Source organism: Ilyonectria robusta, assembly GCF_021365365.1.
Source record: "Ilyonectria robusta strain PMI_751 chromosome Unknown BGZ61scaffold_24, whole genome shotgun sequence".
NCBI classification, from domain to species: Eukaryota; Fungi; Ascomycota; class Sordariomycetes; order Hypocreales; family Nectriaceae; genus Ilyonectria; species Ilyonectria robusta.
This window is the reverse complement of record NW_025764458.1, coordinates 243224-258111: the sequence shown is the minus strand read 5'-3', so window position 1 is coordinate 258111 and position 14888 is coordinate 243224. Positions and strand designations below refer to the sequence as shown.

The following is a 14888-nucleotide window of genomic DNA, read 5'->3' as shown; positions in this document are numbered from 1 at the left end:
CATAAGACCCAAAATCCATTTCCCCGTGTCTCGCATCAAGGAAGTATGGATGAGGCCGACTTCGTATATAACCTTGTGGTGCCCGCAGAATATTGTGGAGCTCTTGACACCAAGAAGTGTTCATCTTATCGGCTTCCAACGTATCTCCTTCCCCTCATCTTTGGATCCCCAACCTTTCATCTTGTTGAAATGTTGTTCGGTTCAAATAACGGCCCCAACAATACTAGCAGAGATGAGATTGTCCTGATACCTATTTCCCCAAAACCCGCCTTCTCGCATAATGAGTCGTCTGTGTCGGAAATCCAGCCGCCAGACGGAGAAGAGCTCGGGCGTCATACTTCCCATGTACACGCTGAAGCGGCGAGAAACGTGTTATGGCTTCCGCGCGCATCGACAAGCTCAGACGAGACGGGCGCACGCGTCCGGCGTGGCCTCGCCGCTGAGAAAGACATGACCCTCTTTGAGTGCTGCAGAAAATACCCCAAGGCCATCTCATGGTCACTGCTTCTGTTCCTTACTGTTGTGATGGAGGCCTACGATAAATCACTTATCTCTGGGTTCATCGCCTTTCCGACCTTTAGACGCAGGTATGGAGAGCCAATACTGCCACTTGCCGATTCTCCAGAAAACCAAGCCTACGAAATCTCGCCGCTGTGGCAGATGGGTTTGCAAAACGCAGCTGTCGGTTGCGAGATCATAGGTCTTTTAGCCCATGGGTACATCACCTACATCATTGGGTACCGGAAGGTCATGATCGCCAGTCTCACTTGGATGTGTCTTGCGGTATTCCCCGCCTTCTTCGCTCACAACATCGCCATGTTGTTGGCTTCCCAAGCTCTCTGTGGTGAGTTTACCGCCTGAATCCGTGCTCTTCCTGCAGTTGATATAGTTTAACCTCGTAGCTAACATTTTCAACACCAGGTCTATCATGGGGCATTATCCAAACCCTAGCAGCAACGTATGCCGCTGAAGTAGTTCCCTCGGTCGTGCGAGCTTGTCTGCTCAGCAACGTCAATATGTGCTGGCTTATTGGCCAGCTTCTTGGCACTGGAATTCTCCGATCTCTTGTTCACGACACATCTCAATGGTCATACCGTCTACCGTTTGCGCTGCAATGGGCGTGGGCGGCTCCATTGTTGTTTGCCATCCAATTTGCCCCGGAAAGTCCTTGTAAGAAACACGCCAATTGGTTGTGTTGTTTAACTATTTACTGACCAGCCTTTGATAGGGTGGCTTGTTCGCCACGAGAGACTACCAGAAGCTCGACAATCCCTCCAACGACTCACGAGCGACAAATATTTAAACATCGACGACACGGTCGCTGTCATGCAACATGTCAATTCGGTCGAGAAGAACCTCGGATATGGCGGTGCAAGCTTCGCAGATCTGTTCAGAGGCTCAAACCGTCGCAGGACTGAGATCTCCTGCATGGTTTGGTCCTGTCAAGCTTTGTGTGGCGCCACATTAACCGGATACGCCCCTTATTTTTTGGAGCAGGCCGGCTTCGCCTCATCCAAATCGTTTAGTCTTGCCACCGGAATGTATGGTCTCGGCATCTTCGGGGGGATGATATCCTGGCTTCTACTGTCGGCTGTTGGCCGGCGCAGGCTGTACCTTGCCGGGCTGGCAGCAGCAGTCATTATGCTCACTACCGGCGGCTTCATCGCCGTTTACCTGGAAGGTCACCCTGCCATGAACTGGGTCCTTGGGTCTCTCATCATCTTGATGACTTTTACATACAACATGACTATCGGTCCAACTTGCTACGTTATCGTCGCCGAGATCCCTTCAACGCGTCTCAGAGTCAAGACAGTCGCCCTCGCAAGGGTAGTGTACAACATTTTTACTATTGTCAACAACGTTGTCGTGCCGCAGCTTTTGAATCCCACCGCTTGGAATCTAGCGGGTAGGTCCTGTTTTATCTATGCTGCAACCGCTTTCCTATGTCTAACCTGGTGCTACTTTCGCCTGCCCGAAACAAAGAAGCTGTCGTATCTTGAGTTGGATATTCTTTTTGACAAAGGAGCTGAGACGGCCAAGTTCAAAGAATTGCAGGAGAGGCTCGCTAACACAGCGTACATTTCGATGTCGAGGGCAGAACGTTTGAGGAATGCTTGGCACGGCTGGCTTGCTTATTCATAAGATGCTGGTGCTCGCTGTACACTTACATAACTATTACTTAATTCTCATTTGATTGAATATACCAACACGTTTCCCATTATGTATACTAAAATTGCTGATGTCTTTTAACATAAAAGTTTCACTTATTCCATTTCAAGCGCCTAAATCTAGATCACCAATCATTCATTCTCTTTGCTGATGACTGCAGTTCAGCTGCTGCATAAGGGCGGTGGTTCACAAGCATTGGGCTAATTAACGATAAGAAAGAATGAAGCTTTGCAGCAGCCCAGTTGCACTTTTATAAGCAAGGCTTAGGGAAGAGATTACTCTGGCAACCCGCTCTTCAGTTTTTCTTCCTTCTCTTCTCTCAAGAACGAGGCAATTCTGGCTTTAAGCCCGTCGTGCGCCGACGAGGCCATCGTCGATGAACCAGTCGAGAACCCTGCGGCGACCAGTCACGCCGAAAGCAAAGATGAGTCTATCATGACTTACTCGGGATCCTTACGTAAGTCTCTACGACATTGCGACGTGAGAGCTTCATGCGAAGTTTGCTTCGTTCTGAGGCAGAAAGGCATGACCGTCAGCTTGAGATACGAGATGTCAACGTGCTAGACAACGATGGATGAGCCGCTTTCCACTCGGCGAACTTCAATGGTCACGTCGAGCTTGTGGAACTCCTGCTGGAGCACCATGCAGAAATCAAGCTGGGCGATGATCAGAAACTCAAGGAAGTTCATGGAGCAAGCAATCAGGCCACTCTAAACGCACCGAAGACCACGAATTGATGGATGTTTTGCTAAATCCTCCCATTGAACTTATATGGAATGACGGAATGAAGATGAGGGTGTGTGTATCAAGCTAGGTATGGTGGAGCGGTGGTGACCGAATGCCTGAGGCGGCATATGAATAGTGCCTGAGGCATCAAGACTCACCAGATGCAACCCCACGCTTCCCCCGCGTCGCGCAAGCCAACCTGGAAGATGCGTCAGACACATCCCAAAGCGTCAAATCCCAATGCAACAACGTACGATCATGTCCAGGATCAGGGATGCCAGAAGCACTGTTGCTTCACTGCATCGAATCACTGCCCAGCGGTTACCACGCACTGGACTGACCCGCTACGGAAGAAACTGTTTCCATGCTACAACCTCGTCACGAACTGATGGCGTATTCCATGGACTGGCCGACGCCAGACGCTCAATACCTTGGATAGAGGCCTTCCGCCTTCAGCAGCAGGATAAAGCATCTCAGAGCCCCGATGACTGTGCAGAAGAACGTGACCTTACCCCAAAGAAGATGAGTGATAGTTATCATCGTGTCGTGCTCCCCCTCGGGCAGGATCCTTGGTTGTCCGATACGTACATCAACGCTTCTGGCCACATAAGGTAGGCAACTTGATCAATTGGTGCCATTTCATCGATCAAACTCACTGATGTGTTGTACTCAGGCTCGGCACATTATTCATGGATCTCGATGCTCTTTCCGGTATCATTGTTTACAAACACACCGGCCCTGGCGTTACTACGGTGACAGCTGCTTTGGACCGAATCACGATAGCACACCCTCTTACTGAGATCTGCGATCTTGAATACAGCGGCCAAGTTACGTATGCTTCTGGGAGGAGCAGTGTGGAGATTACGTGCAAGGTTGCGAGGGCCAGGGCCGAAGGTGAGCCAAGCAAACCTGAGGATGTCCTCCTTACCTGCACCTTCACCATGGTAGCCCTGGATCCGGCGACTAGAAAGCCTGTTAACATCCCGAAACTGGTATACACCACGCCAGAGGAAGAAAAAATATTCAAGGCCGGAGAGGCAAAATCGCTATCGAAAAAGGAAACGTTGAAGGCCTCGCTGCTCCAATCCGAACCGAATGATCCCGAGTCAGCATTGATTCATCGCATCTGGCTCAGACAACTCGCATATCACGACCCAAACAACAGCCTGCGCCAACCTAAAAACGTTGTATCGATGGCCAAAACGCAATTGTCAACGGCTGCCATCATGCAGCCTCAATATCGTAACCGGCACCAAACTATGATCTTTGGTGGATTCCACCTGAAGCAGACTTTCGAGTTAGCATTCTGCTGCGCAGCCAGTTTTGCCCATGCACGACCAACCTTCATCAGTGCCGATCCTTGCACGTTCCGAAACCCTGTCCCCGTCGGGAGCGTCTTGTACTTGACCGCGACGGTTGCATACACCGACCCTCCCTTACTGGAAGAGGACGGTACTGAACCCAGGCATACGGACCCCGATAAGCCTATGACGCGAGTGCATGTTCGTGTCGACAGCAAGGTTAGGGACGTTGAGCATGGTGTTGCAAAATCAACGGGCCAATTCAATTACACCTTCTCTGTGCCGAAGGACCTGAAAGTTCTGCCGCACACGTATGAAGAGCATATGATTTATATTGATGCTAGGAGGCGGGTAACGCTAGGCGACATTCAACGAAAGCAGGAGTCAACAACCTTGTTTGATGAGAAGCGTAATCTCCCCGAAGGTGATAGTCTCATACAATAGAAGTAAGAGAGCTGGATATGTGAACATTTAATTGCGCAGTTTTGTCCGTCAACGCCATTTCAAATTATGCAACATGAAGTTTCAGTATCAGTGCGAGATTGAAAGACGTAAACCGAGAGTGCCAAGAGGGGCACAGCTATTGGCTTTTTCCCGGAACAATGACCGACTTGGGAAAATATTTCATCACCATTTTGTAGAGCAGGCTGTTAAGATTGGGAAAAGGTCCATCACAGGTCAGCCGATGGTCGCCCGAGATACTACTTGTGAACCGACCATGAGATATAAGAATGGATGTGGAGAAATTCAGACTAGACCTTTGAGTAACGCTGTCGGACCATTGAGCACAGAATGGCTTCACCACTTAGTGAAATGGTCAAGTTGGACCAGGTTCAAATTCAGGACAGAGTATGCCCAAGTCCGAGGTTTCTGACATTCCGGGTCCTACCAAAGTCCGAATGTAACAATATATTGCAATAGAATATGTGCGTACATCTTCTTCAATTACCTCGACAACCCAAATCGGTAATTCTATCGCTTGTGATTCTAAGATTTAGGTACGGTAAAAAGCATAGAAACCAAAATTTACAGCAAGAGAGTAGATAGGCAAGGACTTCGAAGTGGAGGTTGCAGGGGTGGATAAAACGGGCAGAGACTCGGGGGACAACCGTATCGACTCAGTAAATTGGCCCCGAATCCTTCCCCTACTTATTGCCTTCGGGCTTTTTTATACCTAATGATTTAGGAAATCTAAGCCTTATATATCTTAGCTTTAGTCCATAAGAACAGTGCCAATTTATTGAGCCGATACGGTATAACTATGAGAATGAAATACATTACTCTCTCCATTTCCACAACAAGACTGCCAAGCAACGAACCAATATTAAGACTACTTGAAGGCTGCACAACCTGCTAATATTGTAACACTGTGACATACAGGTTGGCTCTGAATAATAATAAAACCCCTACAAGGTTTAGCAAGAGCGCAATTGGGCTGATTTGTATTTTACTTTTACCACCCTTGTGAGTCCCCATTCCCAACTTCACAGCTCATTCTTGCAAACTTTATCTTGACGCTGATGTATATCGATCTGTCTCCTGTCGAGTCAAGAAGCCAACCCTCGACCCCAGAAATCTCCTCCCAACACGACGGCAATCTTGGGCTGGCCACACTGAATTCATACCCTCCAACGACTCTTTATTAATCATGAGTACGGCTTGGGTAAAGATTCCCCCAGAGGTACGACTTAGTATCCTCGAGGAAATTGTCGCTGGGTATCCGGCTGGATATGCTGCAAAGCAACGCCATAATTACACCAAATTGGCCCAGTACGCCACCGTATCACGCGAATGGCAAGCTTTTTTTGAGGGTATCACCTTTCGTAACTTCGTTATCGATCCTTCGAACTTGCCTATCTTCAAAGATATATTGCACGGAGAGAATGCAAGGAGGCTCAGACATATTCGCTATCTCTGGCTTCGAATTAAGCTCGACACTTATGACTGTTCGGTTTGTCGAACGGCGGAAGATGATGCCACGGTCGTCAGGTACGTGCATTCCCACCATTTATTCAGATTTGCGCTATTTCTAACTGTGTGAAGAAATAATTCTGTCTTCACCAGCGCCCTATTTGATCTGTTGAACATCCTATCAAATGCAAACGGCAGCACGTGGCGGAAATGCCTGACTTTGGAGCTGAGTGTTCACTCTCCGAGTGACTACCAGCACGTTTATCGAGACTTTCGTTTAGAAGATGAATACCCATTTATCACCGAGGCCGATTTGGACGATGAGCAATGGTATACCGATTATCATGTCGCAAGAATGAAAGCAATGAGTAAGATAAAAGACTTACCACATGGACTACCTGGGCGACGGAGACGGCACTGGGGTCGGCGCCGCCCAACACTCGAGGACAAGATGAGGCTGCGGGGAACATTGCCTCTCTCACTCGACTTTGGAGAATCAGAGAAGGTGCTTCCACAGGTTGACATTATCAAGGCATTTGTAATTCGTCGGCAATGCTTTCGGACCATCTCGATTAAAAGCCTCACCCAGATGTTTCGGGAGAGCTTTCGAAGCCTCGAAATGTTTCGACATGAGTGGGTGAAGCATGCTACCGCGTCGCTTCAAGCATCGAGCCGAGAAGGTAGGTTTGGATTCAAGCCTTCATGTGCCTATTGTTAATTTCGCTTTTTATTTGGTTTCGCGTCATGGGATACTGAAACTAATGTCATCTTTCCTTATCCAGATTACCGAGACCATCTCTTACCACACCTTCCATCTACACTCAGACAACTGTACATCTCCCCCGAGGCCGATTATTATCTCGGCATTCGTGAAGCGAAACACCATGATCATATGGGAGGGGTGATACTCGCAAGATCACTTTGCCAGCAGCTAACGGAGCTGGCCTCAACGGAAGCTGGGCTTGCTCATGGCATTCTATATCGGCCGCCCTGCGAAGGTAGTCTATCCTCTAGCGAAATCTCAGAGCCATATACATGGCCTAGACTTCAGTACATAGTACTAAGGGCCACCATACAGTGCCCTAATCAGGCACGAATCAACGATGGCTTTCTCTGCAACGCGAGCCAGACAGCATCGCACATGCCCGAGCTCAAGACCATGGAGTTGTGGGATATTCAATCAAAGTCGGCAGTCATATTCCGCTACTCGATCAAAGACGGCAATAGCCCGAGCATTACTTTGCTCGACAACGGGACATTTGGTGCCAGCTTACAACTCGGAGAGGCTGTGGTAAAAAGCTGGCAAGAAACGGCGAGGGTTCATGGGCACAGAGACCTGGTTGTCAATAGAGGCCGTTTCCCCTTTGGCATGGAAGAATTCCGGCTTTCCAGAGGTAGGTGTTTTCTTTGCCACTTGGAGTTGAAGAGGCTAGTGTTTGATCCTCGCACATTTCATCAACTGCAATTCGAGGGGAAGCATGGCACATGGTTTTAGTTTCATATAAATTTTATGTTAGTCTTCGCTTTCCGCCTTGATACTATAGTGACACGATTTCCCAGCTCGGACGCTCTTCAATTGGTTCATGCATGGAATATTGGTGTGAGTAACACGCCCCAATGAGAGCTTTATGAGACTGAAAGTCCTAGCTTCCATCTTGTATTTACAAAGTGGATTTTCAATTTATTAAACCTTTTTGATAGAGTATTTAAAAGAGTATCGGCCTACCTAATTCTATCTCTACACTTCGACGAAGCAGCCGGTTGGCTCCGCAATGGGCTAGATTGAAGTCTGCCTTGGCTAACCGGATTAAAATCGATAGTGCGCCACGCATCTAAGACTGGACCACAAGTGGTGTGGTACATGCAGAAACACGACCTGTAGGAAAGCTGAAAAGCACTGCAAAGGCCCATAAATCGGGCACCAATGTTAATACCTAGCCTAGACCAGCTAGCTAGCTAGCCAGCAGCGGAACAAGCGGTGATTGCGACGCGCCCCTCCTCGTTAGGCGTGACCAGGTTGACACGCTCCTAAAACAAGCTTCTTCTGCCGAGCACCGCGCCGAGCCGCCTGTTCTCCTCCGCCACAACTTTGTCTAGGCTGCCTCTACGAGAACACAGGTGGTAAGAAGAGAGCTCTCTGCGATACAACGACACGCCGCTTTCCCTGGCCCCTACGAGATCATCAACTGGCCAGTGCCAATTGAAAACAATGTCTTACCAGCCGGCCCAATACCAGCCAGGTCAATCCCCGCAGGCGCAGACCCAAATGCACCAGCCGGTTCCCGTTTCAACGCCTGGAGCACAACCACCTCATTCTCGCCCTGTTTCCCAGATGCCGCAACAGAATTTCTATGTTGCACCGAGTCCTCAGCCGCTCCAGCAACAGGCTCAGTTCAGCCAACACCAGCAGCCCCAGCAGCTATCTCAACAACCCCAGCAGTCGCCTCAGATCCAGCATACCCAATATGCTCAGCAGTTGCACCACCAACAATCGCCGGTCTATGCTAGCTCAGCCCATCAGCAACAGCTTCATACTCCCCAGCAGCAGCAAGTTCAGACGAATCATTTTGCTCAGCAGCAGTCGCCAGTCTATGCCGCATCGACCCTTCAATCCCCTCAGCAGCAGACCCAGTACACACAACAGCAGCAGGTCCAGCAGGTCCAGCAAGTCCAGCAAAATCAACGTCCTCAGCAGCAACAAATTCAGCATCCTCAACTAGCACAGCAGAACCAGCTTCCTCAGCAGACCCAGCATTTCCAGCAGCAGGCCCAGTACACTCAGCAGCAGCAGCAGCAACAGCAAGCACAGCAAAATCAACAGCCTCAGCAGCAGCAAATCCAGTATCCTCAACAACAGCAAACCCAGAATTCCCCGCTAGCACAACAGAATCAACTTCCTCAGCAGGCCCAAAATCTCCAGCAGCAGGTCCAGTATACTCAGCAGCAGGGCCAACAAATTCAGCAAGCACAGCAAAATCAACGTCTCCAACAGCAGCAGGTTCAGCAAACGCAGCAAGTACAACCAAACCAGAATCTCCAACAGACCCAGCATCTCCAGTATCAGCCTCAATACACGCAACAGCACCAACAGCAGACTCTCCAAGCGCAGCAGCCCCAAAACACTCAGCAGCATGTCCAGCAGAACCAAAATGTCCAGCAAGCCCAGCAGATCCAGTATGTCAACCAGCAACCGTTACAGCCTGCACTAGGGAATACCTCCAACATGCCAATCCGACGAAGAGCCGTCCAACCTGTCGCATCAGTGCCTGGGCAGCAAACACAACAACATCCTGCCCTTGTGTCTCAACCGCAGAGCGCAACGCTTTATGCCAACAGTCCGCTACCAGTTTCGTCTGTGCAAAATAGCCCTGCGACTATCAACAGTAGTATTAGTTCCCAAACTCCTGTTACAACTATTAGTACGCCTGGCACGATGGCGAGTCCGGCGTGGCAGAATCCCGTTGTCCCCAATCCCGCCGGTTCACCCTTGCGGCAATGCACCTGGTGCAAGCAAGGTAAGCATGATGGTAAAATGAACAAAATAGCATGCTAATATCTCGAATAGGTATTGCGGCAATGGTCTCTGCTCATACCTGTCTCATTTGCAGCACTGCCGAAATTGTAACCATTTCCTGCCCTCCATGCTTCATGACCAGCCCGGCTACCTCACACGCGCATGAGAAGTCCTACTTTGCAGGAGACTCAGATCAATGCATCCAGATCTCTGACAAGACCATCCCGGCAAACCTCTGGACTCTCCGTAGGAACTTTGCCGGAAGAACATGGTACGCGCATAATTCCACAGGGCTCAGAACTCACATCAAGCCAGTGGTCATGCCAGGGGAATCTGCATTGCTCCCTGGATGGGAAGAAAGCAAGGCTCCAGACGGCCGTCCATACTACTTCAAACGCAGCACAAATACCAGCGTATGGCAGAAACCGACCATTGTACTTCCGAGTGGATGGAAGGAGGTGCGAACTCCAGAGTCAGCTCCTCTCTACATCCATGAGGCACTGGGATTATCTACGTGGAACAACCCGGGGCTGAAGTCCACCCTGCAGTCAACCCAGAAGGCAGTACAAGGCGGCCAACCAGTAACCAGTGTGGCAGCCGGTAATCCTTCAGCTGTGAATATGGCAGGGGCAGGGCTCATGTCTGCAACAAAGGCAGCAGCCAAGTATACGAGCCAGGGCTATAAGACCGCGAGCAAGAAAATGGGCAAGTTTGGGACAAAGGGCAATTTGAAAAAGATGGGACTCCTTGTTGGCGGAGCTGCTCTTTTGGTCGGCGGCGGTGAGCTTGTGGGTGAGATTGGAGACCTTGGAGATGCCGGAGGAGACTTTGGGGGAGGAGACTTTGGTGGAGGAGACTTTGGTGGAGGAGATGGTGGAGATGGCGGTGGTGGAGGAGAGAGTGCAGGTGACAGCCAGCAGCCTGCATATGAGCAACAATCAGCATATGAGCAGCCAGCATACGAACAACCAGCGTACGAACAACCGGCATACGAGCAACCAGCATACGAACAGCCAGCATACGAACAACCGGCATACGAGCAACAGGCATATGAGCAACAAGCATACGAACAACCGGTATATGAGCAACAAACATACGAACAACCCGCATACGATCAACCTGCATTTGAACAGCAAGCATTTGAACAGCAAGCATTTGAACAGCCGGCATATGAACAGCCGGCGTACGAGCAGCCGGCTTACGAACAGCCGGTATTTGAACAGCCGACATATGAAGAACCAGCATCTGACCAGCCCGCATCTGACCAACCTCTATCCGACCAAACAGTATCTGACCAACCTGTATCCGACCAAACGGTATCCGATCAACCAGCAACCGACCAAACGGTATCCGATCAACCAGCATCCGACCAACCCGTCTCTGAACAGCAAGTCTCTGAACCACCAGCCTCTGAGCCGCCAGCATCTGAACATCCGGTATCTGAACATCCAGCTCACTCGTCATTCGCGTACGAACCTCTGGAGTGGGAGCAACCCGCATACGACGCGTCGGAACCATATCACCCTTCAGCATTTGTTGAGCCGGTGGTAGAGCAGCCAGTGTTCGAACAGGAGGTGTTGGAGCAGCAGGCGATTGTGGAGCAAGCGGTGGTAGAGCAGGCGATCTTGGAGCAGGCGGTGGTGGAGCAAGCGGTGGTGGAGCAGGCAATTTTGGAGCAAGCGGTGGTAGAGCAGGCGGCGGTTGAAACAATCATCACTGAGTCCGCAACAAACCAAGTGGTTGCCTCACAGCCATCGTCAGTTGTAGTTCCAGTTTATGACTCGTCGGCGGCGCTAGCTCTGATATAGACATGTAGACCTAAGACTTCTAGCTATATACACGAAATCATAATTTTCTCCGTAAGAACATGGTTCTCCTAGATGTGAGGCTGCGACAGAATACGGGAGCAGTCTTAGGAAGCGCCCCGCTTATTCAGTTGCCGTGTCGTCTGTTCTATCACTACACATATATATGACAGCAGCAACTGAACTTGGCTCAAAGAGGGGATTACTGCTCAACCTAGCGGTAGGGGCATTGCACTAAACGAAATAGCGCTTCGCGAATAAACTGGTCTCAAGCTGCCAGGGTAAACTCGGGGGGACACAAACCTCGGGGAGCGCTGGCGGAGGATATGCCACCCGTGCCATAGACGTAGGAGGCGTCATGTCGCGGCTGGCGTCGGCACGCGCCGAGGACTCTCGTTGAAAGAGGAAGGTGTTTGGACGTGTCTCGCAACCAGAGTTTCATTGTGGCCATTCAAGTTGAAGTCGTGGCCGCCTCTCGTCGGGCCTGGCAGAATGCTGATGGTGAGAACTGAGAAGCGCCAAGTCGAGCCAAGCGGAGCCAAACCCCAAGCCAAGCTCTCACGTGAGCAACTCGTCTTGGCTTCCGGAGCCCCATTGTTCTAGAAATTCCTTGGCCTCTCGCTTCTCCATGTTCCCCAAGATTGCAAATGCGCCAGGTCATTCCGTTGCGTAAGAATGGGCTCTCCCCAGGTCCCGGCAGCGCGGCCGCCGTGCCCCGGGGCTCCACACCGGCTCACCGTGTTACCAGTGAGACCACTTGAGCCTGAGCGCGGCCAGCATTCGTCACCCGATCGACACAGAATTACCGCTTCTTTCGAAGCGTCTCAGCATCTCAGCGTCGTCAGTCGCGATGCCAAGCCCGACACTGCTCGCCACCCCCGCTGTAAATCACACGGTGTGGGTGCGAGCCTTGGAAGCAGGGAATCGAAGCCTTGGGAGCTGACCCAAGGGGCAGGACCCAAGCCTTTCTATTACGACCCAAGCCTTTCAAATACGACCCAAGCCCGCCCAGACAAGACTCGGAAACGCAGTAGTTGATATCACTCTCACTCCGCGCCCCTCTTATCAGTCCTGTTTCTGTCATATACTTCACGCCCGGCTAAGGCGAGGGGCCTCTGGATATCGTTCATCGTTCATCGTTCATCGTTCATCGTTTTGTTCTACCTACAACAACAGCCGAGGAGCACCTCTGACCGGCTGCAACCATGGGCATCAACGTCAAGAAAATCATCGACTGGATTGCCCCAGACGCGGCCAAGGAGGATGATGGCCGCGATAAATGGCCGTCGCGGGCCTCCTTTGTTCTTGCGGCAATGGTACGTTGACAGGAATATCCACCAGCCATCACTTCTCCCACGCCTCAACGATGCAATCGCAAAACCATCGTCGTCGTCTGCTAACACGGCATACTAGGGTGGTGCTGTTGGACTCGGCAACCTTCTCCGTTACCCATCCGTCGTCTTCGCGCACAATGGCCTCCAGTGGTTCATTCCCTACTTCATCGCCCTCTTCTTCCTCGGAATCCCGACCCTTGTCCTGGAAATCTGTATCGGCCAAGCCTACCGCGGCAGCGTGGTTGTCGCCTTCCACGGAATCAACAAGCACGCCAAAGGTGTAGGCCTCGCCGTGGTCATGACCGGTTACATTGTCGCAACATACTACGTCCCCATTCTCGCTTGGATCATGCACTACTTCCGTGTCTCTTTCACGAGCCCACTCCCGTGGAAAGGCAGAGGCAGAGAGTTTTACATGGAAGACGTCATTGCCAACCCGGATCCCATCGCCCCATTAGATTCGTCTGGATATGTCGAATATCCTAGCACGGGAATGGTCGGCGAGACAGTTGGCTGGTGCGCATTTATGTGGGTTGTTATCTGGATGTGCATGTTCAAGGGCGTGGGCACCACTGGCCGCGTTGTTTATTTCACCATGGGCCTTCCCGTTGTCATGCTCATCGTCATTCTCGGACGATCCCTCTCACTGGAGAATGCCACCAGGGGTGTCAAGTACTATTTTGCAGAGTGGAACGGTTCCAAGCTTGCGAGTGGAGGTATCTGGCAGGCGGCTTGCGGCCAGATCTTCTTCTCCATCGGCGTGGGTTTCGGATACTTCACTTCCTACGCCTCATACAACACCAAGTACGCCAACGCCGTCCAGGACTCTTTGATCATCGGCTGCTGCAACTCCCTATATGAGATCATTGGCGGATTCGCCGTTTTTGGCGTCATCGGCTTCCTTGGCTACGAGCCTGGCGACCCATCCGTCACGCTCAGCACTTTCACCGTTGGCTTCCTGACCTACCCGCTTGCGCTCGCCGAGATGCCCGGATCCAACGTCTTTGCCGTGCTGTTTTTCCTCACCCTCGCTGTTCTTGGTCTCAGCTCTGCGTTTGCTCTCGTGGAGTCTATGGTCACTCTCATCATGGACTGTCGCATGACCCGCGGTGCCTCCCGCCCACTTGTCTGTACCGGGGTCATGGTCGTCAGCTTTCTCTTGTCCCTGATATACTGTACCGAGTTTGGATTCTACCTCCTCGACGCAGTTGATACCTGGACCAACAACCTTGTTCTCCTATTCGCAGTCTGGACCGAGTTGGTTACTTCCACCACCATCTACCGGTATAAGGATGTTTGCGGCCAGGTTGGAACGATTGGCTATCTGGTATACAGCCTGGGATACATCCTGGCAATGGTTTTGGGCGTAGCAGTCGGCCAAGCAGTAGGGCCTGAGGCGGGAGCCGGCACAGGCTTCGGTATCTTCGTCTTGTCCACTGTGGTTGCCATTTTCATATCCAAGACCCCCGATACTGGAGCTCCGGGTTTCTGGGGCAAGAATACCGTCTTGGTCAAGGTCTGGTGGCTGGCATTCTATTCAGTACGTTTCCTTTGCCTGATGAGTTTTACCGATTTGTGCATGCTGACTCGACACAGGGTAATCAACTTCGCCGCGACCTAAACGTTGTCATTGCGACTGGCAAGAACTGGAGCATTCCGGTAGCCTGGCCCGTAATCCTCCGCTACGTTTCTTCGCCAATTCTCGCCATTGTGGTCTCATTTGCGTACCCAGCCTTCAAGGCCAAGAGCCAAGACCCACTACACATTTTCGCCTTTGCCGTCGCCCATTGCGTTATGGCTATCATCGCCCTGGGATTTATCATTCCGCGCTGGTTTGACGTCTTCGTGCCCGCCGAAAAGCTGCACCTGAGCAAGACCTTTTACGCCCCCCAGGTTACTATCGGTCCCCTCGAAACTTATACTGGCGGCGAGGAGGCAGAGGTTCGGATGCCAGAGGTGTCACATGAGACAGATGAGGCACCGGAGACGAAGAAGTAATTATTTTATATTGTATTTATTTAGCATTTATTCTCAGACGCGTTAGTGCTTGACTATGGCTACTTGCAGTGATTTATTAATTCTGTAAGACTATTGATGCAAAACTAGATTATCGGTTACATCAAGTACA

The 14888-nt window shown here is 51.0% G+C and overlaps 5 protein-coding genes across 5 annotated transcripts; all 5 read left to right on the top strand.

Annotated features, from left to right (window-relative positions):
• Positions 1 to 189: 189 nt before the first annotated feature.
• Positions 190 to 2142, top strand: BGZ61DRAFT_521768 (uncharacterized protein; the record flags this gene model as incomplete). Its single annotated transcript, XM_046252508.1, has 3 exons — positions 190 to 844; positions 922 to 1170; positions 1229 to 2142. The coding sequence occupies 3 exons, from the start codon at positions 190 to 192 to the stop codon at positions 2140 to 2142; spliced, it is 1818 nt and encodes a 605-aa protein (XP_046098606.1).
• Positions 2143 to 3153: 1011 nt separating this feature from the next.
• On the top strand, positions 3154 to 4640 carry BGZ61DRAFT_483189 (HotDog domain-containing protein; the record flags this gene model as incomplete). The annotated part of the gene is made up of 2 exons (XM_046249462.1): positions 3154 to 3506; positions 3569 to 4640. The coding sequence occupies 2 exons, from the start codon at positions 3154 to 3156 to the stop codon at positions 4638 to 4640; spliced, it is 1425 nt and encodes a 474-aa protein (XP_046098605.1).
• Positions 4641 to 5844: 1204 nt separating this feature from the next.
• Positions 5845 to 7602, top strand: BGZ61DRAFT_483188 (uncharacterized protein; the record flags this gene model as incomplete). Its single annotated transcript, XM_046249461.1, has 3 exons — positions 5845 to 6185; positions 6240 to 6787; positions 7166 to 7602. 3 exons carry the CDS (start codon positions 5845 to 5847, stop codon positions 7600 to 7602), a joined length of 1326 nt encoding a protein of 441 aa, XP_046098604.1.
• A 714-nt stretch (positions 7603 to 8316) lies between these two features.
• On the top strand, positions 8317 to 11429 carry BGZ61DRAFT_537481 (uncharacterized protein; the record flags this gene model as incomplete). Its single annotated transcript, XM_046254543.1, has 2 exons — positions 8317 to 9622; positions 9673 to 11429. The coding sequence occupies 2 exons, from the start codon at positions 8317 to 8319 to the stop codon at positions 11427 to 11429; spliced, it is 3063 nt and encodes a 1020-aa protein (XP_046098603.1).
• A 1202-nt stretch (positions 11430 to 12631) lies between these two features.
• BGZ61DRAFT_497914 (uncharacterized protein) lies at positions 12632 to 14758 on the top strand (the record flags this gene model as incomplete). Its single annotated transcript, XM_046251217.1, has 3 exons — positions 12632 to 12742; positions 12840 to 14300; positions 14357 to 14758. The coding sequence occupies 3 exons, from the start codon at positions 12632 to 12634 to the stop codon at positions 14756 to 14758; spliced, it is 1974 nt and encodes a 657-aa protein (XP_046098602.1).
• Between the last annotated feature and the right edge of the window lie 130 nt (positions 14759 to 14888).